Raw genomic sequence first — 22,541 nt, forward strand, 5'->3', positions numbered from 1 at the left:
TTTTTTTGAATTGTATAGGAAAATATCAAGGCGCTACCCTCCTTATTTTGTTTCTTTTCAGATCGCTGTTCTTGGCTGTAGACATGTATCACTTCCATTCTCTATGCTTTTATTATGGTTTTCAATTTGTGCATAAAAACGCTTTTTCTTTCAACCAAGAGCTGGTCATTGTCAATGGAGTCCGCCTGGCACTGTGATGGAACCATGCAAGAAATGCAACCGTTCGCCTGTGGGGATTCCCCTTTCCTCCTCCCCGAACGGCGCAGGAAAGCGGAATTCCCAGCGCAGATGTGAAACCACCCATACATTATTGCTGTGCTTTTTTTTTTGATAAGCCACATCAAAACCACATCTGCTATTGTATGTTTTTGAATTTCAGGCATTTGTCTTTACACTTTTTGTTTGTTTTTTAAACTGCGTCTGACATGTTCCTGGTGGGATCATTTCATGTGCATGACTTACTTTAATCCTCAAGTGGAGAACTTTTTCTAGTGCAGATCCGTTGGTGTGGTTTCAGACGGGACGGACTTCGTCCACAGGACGCAATGCAGATGTTGATTTTGTTGCGTTTTTAATTGCAGAATATGTTCTGTGGAACGTTTGGGGAATTTCTTGCATTCTTATCCACTGTGGAATTGAATATTGCGGTTTTGAGATAAAGACGTGCATATTTTAACAGTTGCAGAATTCAAGCCCATAGTGATGACAGTATGACGCAGCTATGTCCACGTGGACTAATTTCGTCCTTTGTGAGGTATTATTATGTCTTGACGCCACCGGAAGCTAGGGGCTGACCCTGGGTTAGCAGGAGTTTACGCCCCTGTCAAGCCCCTAGATTCCAATTGGCAGGCAGTCCCCAACTGCGGAGCTGTGGCCGCTGCTGTGTTATGTGAGCGTATCGCCTCTTAAGTGCCATCCGGCCACTGCTGATGTAGGATCTCCGGCCACAGTGATGTCGTCTTCTCTTTCTCTGCTGCCCAGGTCATACAGCAAGCCGCTGCAGTGTTCTCTCACATGCCAGCGCTGTTGACAGTGTGCTTTCCAACGGACTGCCATGTGAGGAGCTGGCCAAGCCACTTTGCTCACCACTGCCGAAGTAGCCGGGAGACAGGGACACAGACTCCAGGCCTGGGGGTGACAGTGCAGGAGCGATAATCTCATCTCAGTGTCGGCAGAGGGGACAGGGACACAGACTTCGGGGCTGCGGGTGACAGTAAAGAAGCGAGAAGGCATAGCAGACACTGGAGCAGGGACCGGAGATTGGGATCTGCACAATACTGCCTACCAATTGGAGGCTAGGGGTTGGACAGGGGGCATAAACTCCTGCTAACCCAGGTCAGCCCCTAGCTTCCGGTGGCGTCAAAATACAATAATAACTCTTTCTGATTTCCAGGGCAGCATGGAGATTTTCTTGCAGATTGTGCTTTTTTTTCTGCAGATTTCGTCCTTAGTTTGGGCACTAACGATGGCCAAGTTCTAGTCTGGAGAGCTAGGGCTGAGCTCCTCAATCCTGCCTTTGCTGTGGAGCGGCACACTGGTCTCTGTTGGTGTGATGATCTGGGGGGCCAATACCTATGTCAGTAGGTCACCCCTTGTAGTGGTACAAGTGACAGTGACAGCTCATCAATATGTTCAGGACATCCTGCAGCCACATGTGTTCCTCTCAGGGCGGCTTCCAGCAGGATAATGCTCAGTACGAGGGGGTCACAGGAATGGCCCCACAACATTGTCACACTTCCATGGTCTGCCCAGTCATGAGATTTATCACCAATAGAACATGTATGGGACCATCTGGGATGCCAACTTCTACAGCCTATGAGTTTGCATGGTCTAGAGGCTCAGTTACAGCAAATGTGGAGCAAGATCTCACAGGATACCATATGGAACTTGTATGCCTCCATGCTTTATTGCTAGTATAGTACCTTCCTCAGGCCAGTTACAGACCGCCTTTACTAGATGCAGCGAGTGACGCTATCCAGTCACATGATTACTGACAGTGACCGAGTAACGAAACTCATACAGTAAAACCAGCTGATCCTATGCAATAAAAAACATCAATAGATACATGCAAATAAGTACATAAAAAAACAACCAAGATGATAAACAGAGGATTTGTTAGGACATTATAAAACCATTTGCATATAAAATTATGTTGGTCAACTTCTTATTTATTGTACCTTTTTCAATCATTGTATTTTTGGACCCATTGATTTTATTTATTCATGTATTACTTTATGCCAATGGAATTGATTTTCCTCTTCTTAATGAGGTTATGTGAGGTTATGCTTGTTTGATTTTCTGCTGTAATCTCTTTAAGAAATTGATTGGCTTGATTTGCATATGCACATGAGTTTTATAATCTAATAACTCCTTTGTTTATGAGCTTGTTTTTGTAATGTACTTATTTTCATGTACCTATTGATTTTTATCACGTAGGATTGGTTGGTTTCATTGTTTGTTTGAGTTTCGTTACCTGGTCAGTGTCAGTGATCATGTGGCCGGATAACATCACTCACTGCATTTAGTGTTATTGTTTTGCGACTGGCCTGAAGAAGGTGCCATTTTGGTATTGAAATGCGTTGCCAGAATACATTTTGCTCACTATCCTGGGGAAATACATGTTTTTTCTCATGCTAAACACAAACATCTACTCAGAGTGGAAAAAATCTAGTGAGCAGACAAATTGTGTTCTGTGAGTCATAACACCCAATTTATCAAATTGGGGAAGGGGTAGCAAAATGCTGAAGAATGTTGGGCCACACAGTTCACATTTAAATATATACATTCGTACTTACAGTGGGAAGGGGAAAAAATATGCAAACACCGTATGAAATGCATGCTTTAAGTTACATGCGATTATAAATCATATTTCAATAAGACATGCAGAGACTGATTTTGAGTGGAGGTAATATGATACATATGCTGCCAGGCAGAAGTTAACATCTGCCCGAGCAACAAGGTTCCGTTGGTCAGGGGTTTGAACTACTCAGCTGCTGTTAGCAGCTGGCTCCTAAAACCACCCAGAGCAGGGCAAGAGGTGAAGTAAACACAAATTTGTTGGAAAACTCTCAGCCAAGCAGGACTCAAAAGGGCAGCTTAGTGCTAAAGGTTAAAATCACATGCATTTCGTACAGTATTTCTATATTTTTGTCCACCCCCTGTATATTAGAATATTTTTCTATCTGTCTATGATGGACACATCCACCCATCTCTTTATATACAGACTGTGTTTAGGGGTCTATTAATATAAATATATTTATACACGTGTGGTTAAAAATACAACCCACCTGCAGCACTGTACAAAATTTCATTGCATTTCTAATCACCCTGACAGCCACTGTACTTCCAGCCACATTGCCCCCCATAGTAGTGTCTGCCACACTGCATTCTCATGGCAGTAAATCCCTAAAAGAAATGTGCCGGTAGCCAAAAACACTTGAATAAAGCTGAGATTTATTTTATGAATCATATAAAGGATTACAATTCATAATTTTAGAATTAGTCTCACAAGCAGTAAACTGTGCCAGTGTCCGTCTGCAAAATATTACTGCTATTTTGTGGAGTGTAGCCATTGTGCATACAATAGTGAGTAGTGATGATCGATTATTGAGCAAATTGGTTTGGGAGTGATCAAATGACCCCCATTCATATTAAAGTCAGTGGGAGTAAAAAAAAATATCAGGTTCACTGATTTGGCCTCTAGAAGGTCCTTAATGCAATCAAATAGCCCCAAATTGCATGGGAATAGAACTACACGTGGTGGTGCCCTTTCCCGCTCCAGGACGTACCAGTACGTCCTGGGAGCCTGGTACTTCCTGCAACAGGACGTACCGGTACGTCCTCGGGATAGCGCGAGATCACATATGATCCTGCGCTATCCAGCAGCGGGAGCCGGCTGTCAGTCACAGCCGGCGTCCCGCTGCAACAGCGGGGGGGGGGCATCGGAGATGCGCCCCCGCTGTTAACCCCTTCCCTGCCGCGATCTAAGTAGATCGCGGCAGGGAAAGAGTTCACAGAGGGATCGCGCTCCCTCTGTGTCTCCGGCCGGCTCTCGCGATGAGAGCCCAGCCTGTCACCATGGCAAGAGGACGCCAGACACTGGCGTCCTGTATTGCCTATGCCTAGGATCGCTGTATAAGCGATAAGGCATGGCAGAGCAGTAGCTCTGCCATGCCTTATGACAGCGATCATGAGGGAAGTGCTGCAAGTCCCCCAGAGGGACTCGAATAGTGTAAAAAAAAGAAAAGAAAAACGTAAAAAAAAGAAAAATGTAAAAAAAAGTTAAAAAACCCTTTTTTTATGCTTTTTCTTTTATATTAGCATAAAAAAAGGTAAAAAAAATTTAAAACCCCACATATTGGGTATTGACACGTCCGTAACGACGTGTACAAAAAGTTGAGCATGCTTTTTATTTTGTACGACAAAAAGCGTAAAAAAAAACGCTAAAATACAGAGGCAAAATGCTAATTTTTAGCATTTTGCCTCCCAAAAAATGCAATAAAAGTGATTAAAAAAACGTACATTCCCCAAAATGGTACCAATAAAAACTACAGCTCATCTCGCAAAAAATAAGCCCTGATAGAGCTCCGTACATAGAAAAATAAAAAAGTTACAGGACTTTGAATGCAGCTATAGAGAAAAAAAAAAGATTTCTAAAAAAAGGGGGGTTTTATTGCAAAAAAGTGTAAAAACCTAAAAAAAATATAACTATTTTGGTATCGTTGTTACCGTACCGACCCGCAGAAAAAATTTAGTGTGTCATTTATGCTGCATGATTAACGCTGTAAGAAAAAGAAAAAAAAATCTGTCAGAATTGATGCGTTTTCTCTCCCTGTTATCATAAAAAAAATAATAAAAGTTTTACGATATAGTCTATGTACCCAAAAGTGGCACCGATAAAAACTACAGATCGCCACGCAAAAAACAAGCCCTTATACGGCCGCGTCCACGGAAAAATAAAAAAGTTATGGCTTTTGAAAAATGGAGATGGAAAAATACCAAAAAAATCGCTTGGTCCTCAACGCCAAAATAGGCCATGTCATTAAGGGGTTAAAGAATGTGGTTAGCACTGTTGACTTGCAATCCTGGGGTCCTAGGTTAAAATCTCATCAAGGATATCTGCCTTGACTTTGAATATTCCATACAGATGTTGCCTTTGGTCAGATTTGAACCTAGAACTCTAGCACTGCAAGGCAGCAGTGCTAACAACTAAGCCACCACACCTGTTCTTTCTTCTACTGAGGATGAGGATGAGATGGAGAAGAATAAACACAAAGAACATAAAAACTCCATATAGATGTTATCCTTGGGTAGATTTGAACCTGGAATTCTAGCACTGCAAGGCAACTGTGCTAGCAACTGCTTCACCATACTTGATCTTTTTTCTCCAGAGAAGAAGGATAAACACAAAGAGAACATAAAACTTCCATAAAAATGGAGGTCCTTGGGTAGATTTGGCTCTAGAACTCCAGTACTGCAAGGCAGCAGTGCTAACAACTGAGCCACTATGCTTGTTTTTTCTTCTTTCTTCTCTAGAGGAAGAGAAGGAGAAACAAACATAGAACATACAAACTACATGCAAGCGTTGTCATTTGTTTGAACTTAAGACCACAGCATTGCAATGTGGGGGGTCTCAGTAGCTAACCACTGAGTCATATTCATTGATGTGCCTGCTCTTCCTTTAATGGCAGTTCCAGCCAACTTTTCCTGTCAACTGGTTAAAGTGAGTATGTTTCGTGTACAATCATGTAGAGTATGATAAATAAAATATGGAATAGGCAGTTAATGTCACAACTTTATGCTAAATTGAGGCTTGTTGGCAACTGCAGTGTTAGCGACAATGTGTGTGTTTTTCTCCGTAGATTGAGTTTTACATTACATACTGTATGTCTGTAGTTCAAATATAATAATTAGAAAAAAAGGAACAACTTTCCATCACAAATGTAAAAAATTGCAGGTTGATTATAAAACTCTTAAAAGAGTTCATATGCTTAGTACAATTTACTTTACTTAATTGATTCTTCATATTATACTAGCTACATCTTTTTTTCTGGAAATGTATTTTCTTTGCTTCTTTTAATAAAGAGATTGTTCCAAAAAGTTTTATCAAAGCTTTCTATTAGGCCAGCTTCTCAGACTTGCTTTTCCCTCTGTTGTTTCTGGCAGGCGCGAGCATCATCCTGCTTGCTCCATAACATGAACTGCTGCACACTTCTCACCAACACAAGAAGGGCTACCTTCTCCAGTGCTCCCAGCTCAGCTGTAGGGCATGGGCAATTACCTCCCTATTTAGCCGAGCTGGAAATCCTCAGTGCCTTAGTGTTGGTGTGTGTTTGTCTCAGATACCCAGCATAGGTCCTTTCTCCCACTACTTTGTCTGCGCTTACTCCGGATTCATATTTGTATTCGTTTATTTGCTGCCTCCCTGTCTTTGTTCGGATCCTGCCTCTGTCCTTGTTGTCTGGCCGTCTGTCTTTTGCCCATGTCTGTGTGTGTTTTGTTTATTGCCTTCCTGTCCCTGCACCGTTCCTGTCTCTGTGGTTTGTATCGCCCTGTCCTGTGTCCTTTCAGGGATAGTCAGGCCCCTAGAGGAAGACAGTGGGGCCGTCTTTGTTAGGCGCCTAACCCACTTTTAGGCAAGGCTACCCCCACCTTACCCGACTAGCAAAGGGTGAGATTTCCCCTCCGACCACCGTGGTTCAGCTGCCAAGCCTAACCAGTAGGTTGGCATGGTGGGTCCATACTCACAGTCCTTGACACTTTCTACCAGCCCATGCGTCTGAGGATGGTAAACGGAAGTGTGTAATTGCTCTATTTTTAATAGCTGGCACAGTTCTTTTATCACTCTCGACATGAAGGTGGTCTCCTGGTCTAGAGTATCTCTTTAGGAATACCCACCTGACTAAACATCTGGACTAATTCCTTTTCAATCACTTTAGAAGAAGTATTACACAAACAATAGCCTCAGGATAGCGGTTGGTGTAATCTGCTCTCACCAAAATATGTTGGTGCCCCAAGGAAGACTTTTTACAATGGGCCAACTAGATCATACCTATATGTTCAAAAGGTATCTCAATAATAGCTATAGGCACCAGGGTACTACAAAAGTGAGGGCATGACTCTGGGCATGACTCACAATATTTCTTAAAGCCTCATGTCCACAGCTGTGCGTGGATTCCATGCAGGGAATCCCGCACAGAATCCATCTGTGCCCGCAGCCAGTGAGCCCTGCTTAGCTGTTTTCCCCTGCAGCGGCATACGCACGGATCCCTCCACTTCCGGGTTCGCTGTATTGCGCATGGTCCTCACGGCTTGCCGTCGGACATGCGCAGTACAGGTTGTTTTTTTTTTTGTTTTTTTTATCTGCTTTCTCGCAGAACGTCCGCAGTGTAAGCTGTGAAAGTACTGTGGATCGGACGGCTTCCAGGACTCGCAGAAAAATTGAACATGCTGATATATATATATATTTTTTTCGGAACCGAAAGGTCCGCAAATCAAATTTGCATGCTTTTATTCCATTTGTGGACACCCATGCTTCTCTATGGGCGGCTTGTTTTGCAAATCTCCCGCAAATCAAACCCGCCCGTGGACATTGGGCCTAACATCTCCATGTAGGCCTGGCCAAAAGAATCTCTGTAATATCCTCTCAGACTTTTTCTGGACCCCCAAATGGCCACTAAAAATACAACTGAGTCAGATCCAGAATGATTCTACGATAAGACCTTGGGACACTTAGATGTTGCATTGTATCGGCCACTTTTTTTTTTTTTTTAAACATTATATAAGGGAAAGTCAGATTAACTTCAGGCTCTACAGCTACACCATCGATTACTTTTATATTTTCTCTTGCCCTGGAAACAGTAGGGTCCCTCAGTTGCTTTGATCGAAAATCATTCTTTCTGATCTCCAGGTCTGGTAAAGACACAGACTCAACAACCCTATGCCTCTCCAGGATCAGCCCCTACATAAGGGCAGCATATTGAAGTCACTGGTGCATACTCATAGTACATAGTAGCCAAAATGACACAAAAAATAGAAAAAGAATCATAATTAAATAGGACATGCACAAGTTGTTTTTTTTTTATTTCAGACTATCACTTTGAAAAAAAATGCTTGTGTAAGTTAATTCATTTCAAATAATGGGTACTTTTAGCACCAAGTTCTGACCATATCGCAATTGGCCGGGACTTGCGTGTGCAAATCACCCGTGTGTATACATCCTGACAGATCTGCATTAAAAGGGATCTTCAGGACTTAAACACATCGGTGGCCGCTGCTAAAATGACTCTTTCCTGTTCAAAACTGTTCAAAGCCAGAATATGCCGGAAGGGTCAATACAAAGTTGTAAATTTTAGAACTTTGCATGGCTTCTGAAATCTGTCATCTTCTTTCCAGTATTAGGAGCTTTTGTTTTCGTGTTTAGTGACATTTTTATCTTTTGTTCTGACTTAAGGTCTTCATGGTGTAGACAATGGAATTCTGACATTCAATCAAGTTCGAATCCCAAGAGAAAACCTGCTGGACAGGTTAGTACGTCAACAGTGATTTTAATTTGGCAGGAGTTACATGTGGTTAGAAAAAATTCCCTTAGATGTCAAAATGACTCTGAGTTAATCCGAACCTCAAGCAAACTAGATCGGTCTCTGATGTTTTGCTGGCTATGTAATATGATTTTAAGTAATTTTGTTTTACTACCTTAACTCAGACTGAAAACAAACCTGCATTGCCTATAGTTGGTTAGTTATTCTTTTATTAACCTCTTAACAACCACCCATACGCCTTTTATAGTGGCTGTTAATAGGCTTTATTCTGGTGCAGTTAGCTGCATGAGAAGGGGGTGTAGGTGCACGTGCTCAATCAGTGGGGACTTGAAAAACCTCAAATCGCTGCTGTTTAACCCTTTACGTGCTGCGGTCAATGGCATATAAAAGGCTGACAGAAGGAAGGGGCTCCCTCTGTTACCCATCAGACCCCCGCAATGTGATTGCAAGGTCCAGATAGGTCGCTATGGCACCCGAAGGTTTGAATATGGCCCCCAGGTCTGCCACCTACAGCGGCCTATCAGGCTCAGCCTCTGGCTGAGCTTCATAGGCTTTTTTAATACACTGCTACAGCAGTGTATTTTAAGAATGATAAAAGATAGTGATATTCAAGTCCCCTAATGGGGCAAAAATAAAAAGTTAAAATATCAAAACCCCACTGTTCTTCTTTACCATGTAAAAAAAAAATCACAAATTTGATATCGCTGAGCACATAATAACCCAGAGAAAAAAGTTGGTAAATTATTTAACGCGTATGGTGTACGCCATGAGAATAAAAATACTAAAAACATAGCGAAAATAGCTAGTTTTGCCTATTTCATTTTACAAAAAAAGGAATGGAAAGGGATCAAAATGTTGTATGAATGAAGAAATGGTACCATTTAAAAGCACAACTCGGCTCGGAAAAAAAAGAAAAAAAAAACCCCACACAGCACCATTGACGAAAAAGAAAAATGTCAGGGGCCTTTGAAAGCAGCGAATGTTTATTTATTTATTTATTTTAAGGCCTCATTCACACGAGGGTGTGTTTTGCAAGCGCATAATGCATGCCTCTAAAAGAACCAATGGGTTCTTATAGAAGTATTTATATGCGCGGAATCAGAAGTGCAAAACAGCTCACACCTTAAAAAGATAGGACATAGGTAGACGTTTTGCTGGAGTTTCCATTGACTCCAATGGAAGCAGTAGTTAATGGAAATTTCTGCGCAGGGAACAGCTTTCCCTGCTTACAGCAGGGCATTTAAGAGCTGCTTCTGGCCAGAAACACCTTTTAAATGTCCTGCTGCTAACTCCTTAGTCCCCGCAGGGATGAGGGAACTCCCCGAGGGTTCCGTTAATCCCCGTGTGGAGTCCCCTCATCACTGAGCACTGTGACAGCACTGTCACAGTGTTCAGTGACAAGGAGACTCCCCACGGGATGAAAGAATCCCCTGCCACAGTTGTCACAGCTGTGACAGAGAAGCGCAATGCCATCTCATTGCTTTCAAAGAGGCCGTCGCTGCCGCCCCATTGAAGGCAATTGGATGAAAGCAAGCAGCGATGATTTTCAGGGGGCTGAGTGAGGGGGCTTGAGATATAAGCCCTACCCCGAAAATCATACCTAGCTGTAGAAAAAAAAAAATGAACTCACCTAGAGGCGCTTTCCGGCTCTTCTCCCCGTCCTCTGCAGTCGTCTTTTGTATTCTGGTGGCCGGGGATTGAAAAATCCCTACCTCCAGAAAGCGCTACCTCTGATTGACTGAGCGCTGTGACCAATCACAGGCAGTGCTCAGCTGTCATTCAATGAATGACAGCTGTCATTCAAATCGCTTAGCCAATCAGAGACAGCGCTCAGCCATTCATTGAATTCCTGAATGGCTGCCCATTTATTTCAATGGGAGACACACGGTTGAAAACTGCCAAAGATAGAACATGCATTGCTGTCAAAGTGCAGCGTTGAAGACGCTGCGTTGACGATGCTTGTGTGAACAACCCCATTGAAATGAATGGGAGCGTTGTACACCATTTAGCACAGCGCTAAACGCTGTACAAAAACGCCCGTGTGAGGTTGGCCTTGTGGTGCTCTCAATGAGGGCTGCAAAAACATGATGACAAATTCTCTTCAAGTAGATCACTTAGCTCAAGCTCCACCAAATGTAGATCCCATATTTTAAAAAAACTATCCTTTTGGAAACCTGAATATTAAAATTGTGAAATCTGCCTATGTGTGAAATATACAATCATTCATTTAATAAGTTGCAAAATATTACAATAAAGTTGGTGGATTTCTCCAGGTTTGTTGAGGTTTACAGTAAATGTATCTATTTTGTAGATACTGCTCAGGTTTACCGGTACTGCAGCTATGAAAAAAAAGGATCCTCTGAAGAGTCACATTTGACCTTTTAGAGTAACACATGTGACTGTGACCACAATCATGCACAATTAAGTCAGCATAAAGTGTTTGGCTTTGCTACATTATGAAACTAGATAAGAAATGGCACAATTGTGCTGCAAATGTTCAGAAGATTTGGTAGAAGACACTTTGAAATATTTTTTTTACCTTCTTTCAACCTCTAAAATGTTATTCAACCTGCTTTTATTTTTCACAGGCTCACTTTTTTATTTCCCATGCTCTGTTTTTTTACTGTGGGAAGAAAGCAGGACAATGAGAGGAAGCTATAACTGCATGAAGAGAACATTTATATATTTACTATTTAAGGTTTTCTGTAAATGATGTTTAATCACTATATCATGAAGTTCTGTAACTTTCTAAAACTTTTGAAGAAATTTACAAAGACCACTGGTTCATATAATGCACTTAATCCAAAGTATGCTGGGGCAAAATGTTTTAACCATATTAGGCGCATGCCTCTTAATACATTTTGGCTGTCCTTGAATTCGAATGATAAATCTTTAGCAACTATAAGCTAACATAGATTTGTAATATTAAAGGGGTTGTCTCGCGGCAGCAAGTGGGGTTATACACTTCTGTATGGCCATATTAATGCACTTTGTAATATACATCGTGCATTAAATATGAGCCATACAGAAGTTATTCACTTACCTGCTCCGTTGCTAGCGTCCCCGTTGCCATGGTTCCGCCTAACTTCGGTGTCTTCTTGCTTTTTTAGACGCGCTTGCGCAGATGCATCTTCTCCCTTCGGCTGGTCTTGGAAGCATCGGCGTTTTGGCTCCGCCCCCTTTTCGCGTCATCGCGTAGCTCCGCCCCCATCATGTGCCGATTCCAGCCAATCAGGAGGCTGGAACCGGCACACGTCATGGGGCGGAGCTACGCGATGATGCGTACAAGGGGGCGGAGCCAAAACGCCGATGCTTCCAAGACCAGCCGAAGGGAGAAGATGCATCTGCGCAAGCGCGTCTAAAAAAGCAAGAAGACACCGAAGTTAGGCGGAACCATGGCAACGGGGACGCTAGCAACGGAGCAGGTAAGTGAATAACTTCTGTATGGCTCATATTTAATGCACGATGTATATTACAAAGTGCATTAATATGGCCATACAGAAGTGTATAACCCCACTTGGTTTCGCGAGACAACCCCTTTAATTTATGCCAATTTCTGGAGAAATTTTAGTAAATCTGATGGTCGGTGGGAGACCACTCTACTCGTGTTAAGTCGTGCTAAGTTTTCTATGAAGAGTGGCGTTAAATCCAAAAAAAGTTACACATTTTATTGCAATCATAGGGTGTGCCAAAATCTGCAACTTTTTAATGCCAGAAAACTGGAGCAAGTGGCTTGATGAATTCCCCTTTGTGTTTCAATTTCTTACAATTTTCAGCATTTATATGCAGTTAGTAAATATTAAAGGGTTCTGTCAGCAGGTTTGCTAATACAAAACTCCTAACAGTACTAGTTATAGACAGAAAAGTGGGGTGTAAATGTATCTCAATGGATGTATTTAGTTCTCACCAACTCTGATGACGAATACTTTGGCTGTGGGACTTTTTGCTCAAGTGCTTTCTTCTCTGCCCAGTGGGCTCTGATTGACAGCTGTAGAATCCAATCAGAAGACCATTTTCTGACTGGCTGGGGTCCTAGAGGTACCTTTTATACCACCCCTAACTAGCACTGTCAGCAGTTTTGCATTGACCTAACAATAAGACCTAGCAATATCGACAGTTTTGAATCTGCAAAATTGTAAAGCATTATGATTTGATCCTGTGTGAAATTTGCTTCAGCAAGACTTGTATAATTTTTTCCTCAGGTTTGGCTCCGTTTCTTTCGATGGCAAATATAACTCACCAATTGAAAACAAGAGTGCTCGATTTAATGCGATGCTAGCTGCCCTCACACCAACAAGACTAGCTCTTACGTTCCAGGCTCTAGGAGCTATGAAGGTAGAAGTTTGACTAGTTACATTAAAGCGCATAGTAGAGTGTGTAGTACGTGTGGTTAACAGCTGCCCTCCTGCAATAATGAATGTCTGGCCCCATGGATGCTCCAATCATTACTGATCGTGGAAACTAAGACGGGTAAACATGGCCAGGACAAGGACAACTGCTCTCATTATATCTCTACCTCAGGAAAGTGGTTGTCAACATCTCAACTTATGTAGCATTTTGCCTGATAAATTCAGCGGAGTTTACTAACCCGGTGTTAACTGCTATAACTGTACACGCTCATTCCAACACTGTTGATTACAATGGTTAAACTGATAAGTAATAGCTTTAGGTTCTTCTTCAATCTCCTGCCATGTTTGAAAATTAACATTAGCTTATTTATCTTTACAGCTTGGGTTGACCATAGCCATTCGATATAGTCATAGGTAAGAAACTAGCTTTTATTTACTCATCTCAGCTAGTCTTGTATATACAGTTATAGCATTTGTCATGAATAATTTACCTGCTTACGTTGAATCCGCCAAGAATTGTGCTTAAAGGGGTTTTCTGAGTTATAATTTGCATATGTAAAGGGCTTCCCCATAGCAAAAACATTATACAGAGCTTATACTCGTCTCTCTTTGCTCCACAGCAAGATCGCTGTCGGCAGCTCAGTGTCTCCCTGCTGATATAATGTCTGCAGGCTGCAGCCGCCTGTGTTTGGGACCTCACTGGCTGCTGCAGCCAATGACAGAGCTCCCTCTTTTATTTTATTTATTTATTATTTATCTTATTATTTTTTCTTATTTTTTTCCCTTGTCTCTTTCTTTTTTGTTTCTTGTCTGTTATCTACTGGCTCTACTGTTTCTCTTTCTTAATTATAATATTATGTATAGTGACCCCAGTAGTACAGTGTCTCTGCTAGGGGCCCCAGTAGTACCATAATATGGTACCCCATAGTGGCCTCAGTAGTAATACTGACCCCAGTAATAGTGAGTGCCACAGTAGCCCCAGTAATAATAGGGGCACTCAGTGACCCCAGTTTTTCTTGTCAGTTCTCTACTGACTCTGCTGTCTCTTCCTTTACGTATTTCTTTTTATGCTTCCTCCGCATCTCTTGCATTGCAATGCTCTGCCCTAAAGTATGATGGTGGATGGTGGTATTGCATGCATGTGCGCACGAGCTGCCATGACAATCACGTCAGTATGCTGATGCAACATGTCAGGTTACTGGATACGTCTACATCATCACCATGGTGGTTATTATACGCTATGAGTAGCAGGGCGCCTCAGGATGTGTACAGATGAAATAGGTTGGACTGTGATGATGGACTGTGTTGCCATGTAAGTGAACCTTGCCCAGTACCCCAGGTGATGGTACTGTGAAATGCGCGCCGGTTGTGGCGCGTTCTTTCCCCACTTTCTCCCTTATAACCACATGCACCTTGCTTTTTATACTGTATATATACTATTCTTCTGTTTGTCTATGATTATTATATTATATTGATGCTCTTTACTTTGATACCTGATTTCTTAATGTGACACTTATGCACATACTAGCTAATATACCCGGCTTCGCCCGAGTTAATTTGGTACTGGTGTTTATCTGGTGTTATGGGTAATAAATTAAATTTTTTTCAAGATTCACAATTTTATTGTGAATTATCACGGTTGGTCAGTGAATTTTTCAAGAACGCCTGCCTATTACCTGAAGTTAAAGTCCTAAAGGTAGCGTGTGCCAATAAGAACTTTCCTAGGCTTTATATATTTTTGAAAAAAAAACCCTCTCTCATAAATCGTATTTCTTGCTGATTTTCAGTGCATAGGCAGATAGAAGAGATCATTTTTTCTTACATACAGGCCAGTTAGATTCTTTCAGTGTTTCAGTGTATAGGCAGATAGAAGAGAGATTTTTCTCAAACTGTATGTAAAAAATTTCCCTCCACAAAATGTCCACCCCTCATACGCTGCTCATTACACACAGGTCAGTTAGATTTTTCTCAGTATAAAAGCAGATAGAAGAGAGATTTTTGTAAGACTGTATGTAAAAATGTCCACCCCTCACACGTTGTTTATTACACACAGGTAAGTTAGATTTTTCTCAGTGTATAGGCAGACAGAAGAGAGATTTTCTTCAGACTGTATGTAAAAATTTCCCTCCACAAAATGTCCACCCCTCATACGCTGCTCATTACACAAAGATCAGATTCTTCTCAGTGTATAGGCAGAAAAAAGAGAAATTTTCCTCAGACTGTATGTGAAAATGTCACCCCACAAAATGTCCACCTCACACGCTGCTCATAACACACAGATCAGATAAATTCCTCCCAGTGTATAGGCAGATAGGACAGAAATTTATCTCAGACTGTATGTGAAAATGCCACTACACAGAATGTGCCACCTCACACACTCTCCTCATTTTTACCCTGAAAGGTAACGCCCCTTTTTATTCAAATTTCCTACCCAGACTGAAGGTTGCAGCCCCTTGTTATACTTAAAGGCATACTCCTTCCCAGCAGTCCATGTCCACTTCCTTTTATACTTTACAGCCTTTCAATCCATACAACAGTCAGTTTTATTCCTGTCAGTATATACTCATATTTCTAAATGCGTTTTGTTTTGCTGAGAAGATAACTGTCTCATATATTGCAGGCTACAGATATGTTATTAGTTACATAACATAGGAATGGTCATGTCAAATTTCAAGTTTGTGCAGTACAGATGTGTGTTATTAGTTACATTACATAGGGGGTCACTTACTTTTATGCATAGGATTGAATAATCAAGTTGCAACCCTTTAAATTTCCAATATTTAGTACGCAAAGAATCGTCATGGCAAATTTCACATTTGTGCGGTAAAAATTTGTGTAATTATTTTTTGCATCGGGAAGTGAGAGAATTAGATTATCTACGTAAAATTTGGATTTCAATTCTTTTGCGCTTAGAATTGAATAATCGAGTTGGGGCCCATTAACTATTCCTATTTTGGACATAATCTATACTCGTGCAAAATTTCAAGTTTCTATGACATCGGGAAGGAAGAGAATTAGATTCCGTACGTAAAATTTGGACGCAAGTTCTTTTGTGCTAGAATTGAATAATCGAGTTGGGACCCCTTTACTTTTCCTATTTTGGACATAATCTATGATTGTGCCAAATTTCATGTTTCTACGACATCGGGAAGTTGGAGAATTAGTGGCGAGTCAGTCAGTGAGTGAGTCAGTGAGGGCTTTCGTCTTTATATATGTTCACCATTTTGCATGGTTCTTTGCATTACTCAGGAAGGTAACCATGCGACGTTTCCTTTATATAAAATGACATCAAGAAGTGAGAGAATTAGATTCTGTATGTAAAATTTAGACGCTAATTCTTTTGCGCTTAGAGTTGAATAATCGTGTTGGGACCCATTAGCTTTTCCTATTTATGACACAATCAATGCCTGTGCCAAATTTCAAGTTTCTATGACATTGGGAAGTGAGAGAATTAGATTATGTGCGTAAAATTTGGACGCTAATTCTTTTGCGATTAGAATTGAATAATCGAGTTGGGACCCATTAACTTTTCCTTTCTATGATATAATCAATGCTTGTGCCAAATTTCAAGTGAGAGAATTAGATTACATACGTAAAATTTGGACGCTAATTCTTTTGAGTTTAGAATTGAATAATCGAGTTAGGACTCATTAACTTTTCCTATTTATGACATAAACAATGCTTGTGCCAAATTTCATGTTTCTATGACATCAGGAAGTGAGAGAATTAGATTACGTACGTAAAATTTGGACGCTAAATATTTTGCACTTAGAATTAAATAATCGGGTGATGACCCATTAGCTTTTCCTATTTATGACATAATTAATGCTCGTGCCAAATTTCATGTTTCTACGACACCGGGAAGTGAGAGAACTAGATTACGTACATAAAATTTCGGCGCTAGTTCTTTTGCGCTAGAATTGAATAATCGAGTTGGGACCTCTTTACTTTTCCTATTTTCGACATAATCTATGATTGTGCCAAATTGCATGTTTCCACGACATCGGGAAGTTGGAGAATTAGTGGCGAGTGAGTCAGTAAGGGCTTTCGTCTTTATATATCTATAGATGTAGGCCGGGCTCACACAACTGTATCGTAAAATGCTGTGTAAAAAATGCAGCGTTTTACTGGCGTATGGAACTGCGTATGCTTGTGTATTGTCATGTTTTTGCTTGCGCACGCCTGCGCATGCACAGCTTATTTTACGCGCGCTGTCCTGCACTGGCTTCCTGGTTTCTTTTTTTTTTTTTACATTTCCTTCTCATTTCTCCTAGCAACATGCAGCAATGTAATTACATATGCACTGTGTTCTGACGCACGCATAGAGAACAATATGGCTCTTACGCACGTAATACGTGGTAGAATAGAACAAGCGGCATTCTTTTTTTTGTTTTTTTTATACGCATAATATACACCATAAATATACGCAAGTGTGAGTTGAAGAATAAAAATCAATGTACTTTCATTAAAACCATTTACCGTGTATTGTGTGCGCATAATACGCAATGCAAATACATTTGTGTGGGCCTGGCCTTAGGCACTTTACTGATTAATTATATCCTTGGTGGATCTTTGCTGCTGTTTACATATTTATTTTATGTCTATATTCTGTTGTATTGGGTATTTAGATTGCCCACCTCTGTGTTTAAAGGGGTGCTGTATTGTACTCGTGCTTTTGGACTTGATATTGTGTGGAGTGGTCTCCTTTGTTGGTGTAACATTATATATATTACAATAATATATACTACAGTGGCTACAAAATGACATCTTCCATCACAAGTACTTCTGTATGTTTTGTTTAGTTGTATGAAGTAGTGACCATTACATAAGTAATTTGTAATCTTATGTCCTGTGTGTGAGTGACTGCACAAGACATTTGTGAATACAATTGCAAAATTTTCACACGCAACACACAGTGAACAGAACCCATTGATTTCAATGGGTTTGTACACATGCGCGTATTTTGCACACATTTTGTTCGTGCAAACAAATACGCAACATGCTTCTATTTTCTGTAGGATAATAGCTCATATTGAACTAATTGACTTAATCGCTCATTTCAATGAATGTTTTTTTGTTCCGGTAAATGCGCACGATTTGCACGTACGAAAAGTACAGTAAAACACGCACTTGTACCCGCAAATATGCAATGCACATTTTGAAAATGCACCTGTAAATGTGCTTACGCCTGTGTGACACCGGACTTACTGAGCATGCCTTGAAAATATTCAGCCTTTCTGAGAAATTATTCATTGGTGAGACTGTACTTTTCTTTTTGTAACAGAGTTTGGGTGGTTTCACATCTGCGCTCAGGAACCGAACAGCGCCGGACAGACCCCATTGACTACAATGGGGTCTGTCCACTTTACGCCCAACTGCCTGGCTTTTGGACAGAAGAAAAAGTTCTGCATGCAATGCTTTGTTTTCGGTATTTTGAGCCAAATCTGCAACGGAACCACCAACCTCCGGAGATTTTAATGCAGATGTGAAACCGGACTTTCCCTTTTAAAACTAAAAAAATGACTATTTCCTGTTAATTATTATTTTTGCAATTTCAGCTCTTGCTTGTAAAACCGTATAAGATTTGGTGATTTCATGGGCTAAGTGGACTGAGAAGATTTGTTCTTTTCGTATTATCAGTCTGTCTTTGGTTTCATCTTTAAGGTTGCAAAAAAGCAGCAAACATACAATAGAAAAATATGTACAGGAAATAAATGTATATAAATTCTACAGTTTTTTTCTCTTGGTACAAAAGGAAAGCCCTGACTTAGAGATGTTGTGCTACTAAGTTTGATAAAAGTACTGAAAGCAAAGCGGTAAATTGGCAGTAAATGGTTCCACAATAAAAGTTGAAAGGAACCACATTTTTGTTCTTTTTGTAAATGGAACGTAGGCAGCTCGATAATTTAGCTAAGCTTCTTATGCCAAATGCTTCTTTCTTTTTGTCAACACACCTACGCATCAGGAAGTCTATCCCCAGTATGTAGGTGGCGGGGGCCTACGAGAAGTTATCTCATCAAGCAAGGTGATTCTGGGGATACCAAGTGAATACCAAGGTGGTTTTGTCACATGAAAGTTGACAAATAACAGATGGAACAAAAATACATAATCTAAGAAACATCAGTCTTCTACAAGTTTACAAGAAGTGAATTCTGTCAGTAGGATGTGCAGATCTATATTGGTGCCTTCCACTATTACAGGTCGTCATGTATCAACGTATGACAGTAATCGGCTGCTATTGGTTGTGTCATCACTTCTTCAAAGGAAAGGAAAATAAAACTTACACATGTAAAAACATGTCAGTTTTTGGTAAATGACACTTTCCATCGTTAAAGAAGAGTTAGTATAGATGCCACTTTGTATTGTGCATCTACCCTGGCTCACACATTGTGGTTTCATCACTGAAAATAATTGCTTTTGAGCAGAGGTTGAGAAATGATTACATTCTCCTGTGTCATAGGGTCTTCCAATACAATTGCTATAGCTTTTTAATCACTTGGTTCTCTTTTTTTCTGGGTTTTTATGCATTATGCTGCTCTTAACCTCTTTATGACCACCAATACGCCTTTTTACGGCTGTCACTAATGGGTTTTTAATGTGCACATGCATCTTTTAAGGCGATGGCTTAGCTGACTGCTGACAGCCAGTCTCTTGCTCTAACTGCCAGGGACAGAGAAATTTCGGATCCTGGTCGTTTACCCCTTACATGCCACAATCAATAGTAACTGCAGTATGCAAGCACATGCAGGGCGAGTGGGCTCCTTCTGTCACGCAAGGACATTTTTCCCATCTCCCACCCCCCACCCCCTTCCCAGAAAAAAAATGTAATAAAAGTTCTACTACACATTATATTTACGCAGAATGGTGCCAGTAAAAAACACAACTCATCCCAAAAAAACAAGTCCTCACATGGCTGTCAATGAGTTATGACTCTTGCAATGTGATGATGAAAATCACTTGGTCTGTAGGACGCAAAATAGACTTGTCACTACGGGGTTAAGCACCATATTTAGATGCATCCTTTCTAGAGTTCCCCTGTATGTATCTACTTCCTTCCTAAGTGTCATTACGTCACCGAACAACATTATCCAGCATTCCTAGATGACAGGCCATTCACCGGGAGGCTCTCGGTACGTGGTGTCGGTGCTTACATGTATCATATATGTGCTGTGAAGGAAATGAACTCTTTACACATGCCCATAATTGGTTGCGACCTCCTGCTCTGCAGCTTCAGATCCCAGCATATATTCTCCAACCAGTTGTTAGGGAGCCACGTGTGGACCTCATGCTGCCTGCTGGTGGCTTTGGGGTGTGTTGTCAGCTGCGGACACAGTCAGGAAACAATCACCCCCATTAATATTAGTATACCTAGGTACCCACCAGAATTATATGAGGCAGTTGATACCTCTGATAAATTGCGCTTCGGTCATATAGCAGTATTTGGGCAGTTTTACCAGCACCAGAACTTGGACAAGCATCACAATATCGCCACAGTTTTAAGCCTTTCCAATCCAATTTTGAATTTAGGGTTTACTAAAGGGCTTTCTCTTTTTGCTGTTATACAACAGTACCATCTGCTGGCTAAAGCCAGTGTGTGCTCGCCAGTAAGGCTCCGACAGCGCAGTGGCTGGAAATAGATGGTAAGAATATCCTGTTGGACGTCTTCTGACATTGGAGTTTTGCAAGCTTCAATCAGAATGTAGGAAGACGTCGGACAGTGGATTGGAAAGGATTAATACTAGAGATGAGCTAGCCTACTGGGTAAGGCAGTTACTCCAGCGAGCATCGCTCTTCTCGAGTAACTGCTTAGTGATCCGAGCAGGCTCGGGTGGGGGGCGGGGTGGAGCGAAGCGGGAGGAAGAGTGAGAGAGATCTCTCTCTCTTCCCCCCGCTCACCCCCGCAGCCCACCCTAGCCTGCTCGGATCACTAAGCAGTTACTTGAGAAGAGCGATGCTCACTCGAGTAACTGCCTTACCCGGTAGGCTCGCTCATCTCTAGTTAATACCTAATGTGGTCCAACAATACTTGTTATCTTCCACAGTGGTTTTTAAAGTTAATGATCTCTTTTTAAAGAGGTTATCCCATCTCAGAAGGTGATGGCATATTACTTGAACATCGCATCACTTTTTGCTTGGTAAGGGTCTGAGTGCCAGCAACCCCTTTAAAGTTTCTTTCTCCTCAGACTTGCTCCTAGCCTGTTGACTTGCATGGAGCGGTGTTGGCGTTCTCAGGATTTTGGGTGCAGAAAAAACTGTGAAGCCAGATCCTCACTAATCAGAGAGTGATCGCATATCCTAGTTATATGACATCACTTTCTGAGATGGGTAACCCCTTTAGCTGGTTGTTCCTCATCAGCTGAGAGTCAGAAATGCTTAAATCCTGCATTGTTTTACTCACTTTTTTTTATACCATATTTAACACTTTTGGGATTTACTAATACTTGCATATTTTGGAGAAAATGAGAAGTTGGTCTGACACACAGTAGAGCTACAAGTAACTATAGTTTTTTTTTCACTTATAAATACACTCTTGGTTATGGCTTAAAGATGCTGATACAAAATGCTGAGTGGGGATGAGACCATAGAACAAAAATGTGCAAGGTCCTTTACCTAAATTATATGCAATATTATGGCGTAAACCGCCTGGAAATCCAGGCTTAGATTCTGTCAAGGTTGTGGTATGGACAGGGGCGTCCCAAGCTTTTATGCTGCCTGGTGCAAAGTGTAAGTGTCCCCCTGTGTGGCCCCAATAGTAGTAGTAATCCCCTTAACGGCCCAAGTAGTTATAGTGACTCTCTTAGTGGCCCAAGTAGTTAAAATGACCCATGTAGTGGACCCAGTAGTAACAGTGACCCCCATAATGACCCAGGTAGTAACAGCACCCTCGTTAGTGGCCCCAGTAGTAATAGTGACCCCCATAGTGGCCCCAGTAGTAATATTGTCCACCGTAGTAGTTCCAGTAGTAATAATGCCTGATGAGTTGCTGCTTTCCCAGCTCGCAGCAGGCAGTTACTTTTTACTGGCCATTAATAACCAGTAAAAACATGATCTGGCTGGCAACTTGTCGCTCCTCTGAGGTACTGTAGACTGCTGTCTGAGGCATTGTAGGGGTGCACCCGGGTATGAGTGGGGATATTTTGCCATTAATAGCTGACAAGGAAAGGCAGGTATAGAGGCCAAGGGAGTTTACACTTGTAAGCACTTTTTGGCATTCTGAAAGGCATATTCGCTCCGTGGTTGATAGCAAGTAGTTAAAGACAGGAAAGGTCTGGAGGATAAATAAGTGAGCTTAAAGTTAAGTAGCTATAGTAGCATCACAGAAGGGGAAATAAATTAAAAACAATCACAGAAAATGGCCGTTACTGACTGAGGAGTGCATATAGATGCATCCTCCTCTCAACATGCAGGTAGCTGACTACCAAATGGAGGAGCCAATAACACCTGTGAGGGCACCGATAAAACACCCACTCACACTGCCTCTTGATAATGAGGGGGGTGGATGCTTGGCGTACACTCCCACACATAGTGGATACAGGGTGCCAGACCATTCTGATATATGTAGTTCACCATGCAGACCAGCAACCTATTAATGACGCCATGATAATTTGGCGGGTTGCCCTGCACTTCCATCAGTGAACCACATTGGTACTGC

General features: G+C 41.4%; 1 protein-coding gene across 2 annotated transcripts in view; it reads left to right on the forward strand.

Annotated features, from left to right (window-relative positions):
* ACOXL (acyl-CoA oxidase like) overlaps positions 1 to 22,541 on the forward strand; it is a 387,512-nt gene that overhangs the window by 81,070 nt on the left and 283,901 nt on the right. Inside the window, exons 8-11 of one of the 2 annotated variants that reach the window (XM_066595987.1) lie at positions 8,453 to 8,525; positions 12,743 to 12,875; positions 13,269 to 13,303; positions 18,174 to 18,487. In XM_066595987.1, the coding sequence (XP_066452084.1) occupies positions 8,453 to 8,525; positions 12,743 to 12,875; positions 13,269 to 13,303; positions 18,174 to 18,378 (446 nt within the window). In that variant the 3' untranslated portion in view covers positions 18,379 to 18,487. Of the gene's footprint in view, positions 1 to 8,452; positions 8,526 to 12,742; positions 12,876 to 13,268; positions 13,304 to 18,173; positions 18,488 to 22,541 lie in introns of those variants that run through there. The other variant, XM_066595986.1, reaches the window with a different exon arrangement.

Source organism: Eleutherodactylus coqui, chromosome 3 (assembly GCF_035609145.1).
Source record: "Eleutherodactylus coqui strain aEleCoq1 chromosome 3, aEleCoq1.hap1, whole genome shotgun sequence".
NCBI lineage: Eukaryota > Metazoa > Chordata > Amphibia > Anura > Eleutherodactylidae > Eleutherodactylus > Eleutherodactylus coqui.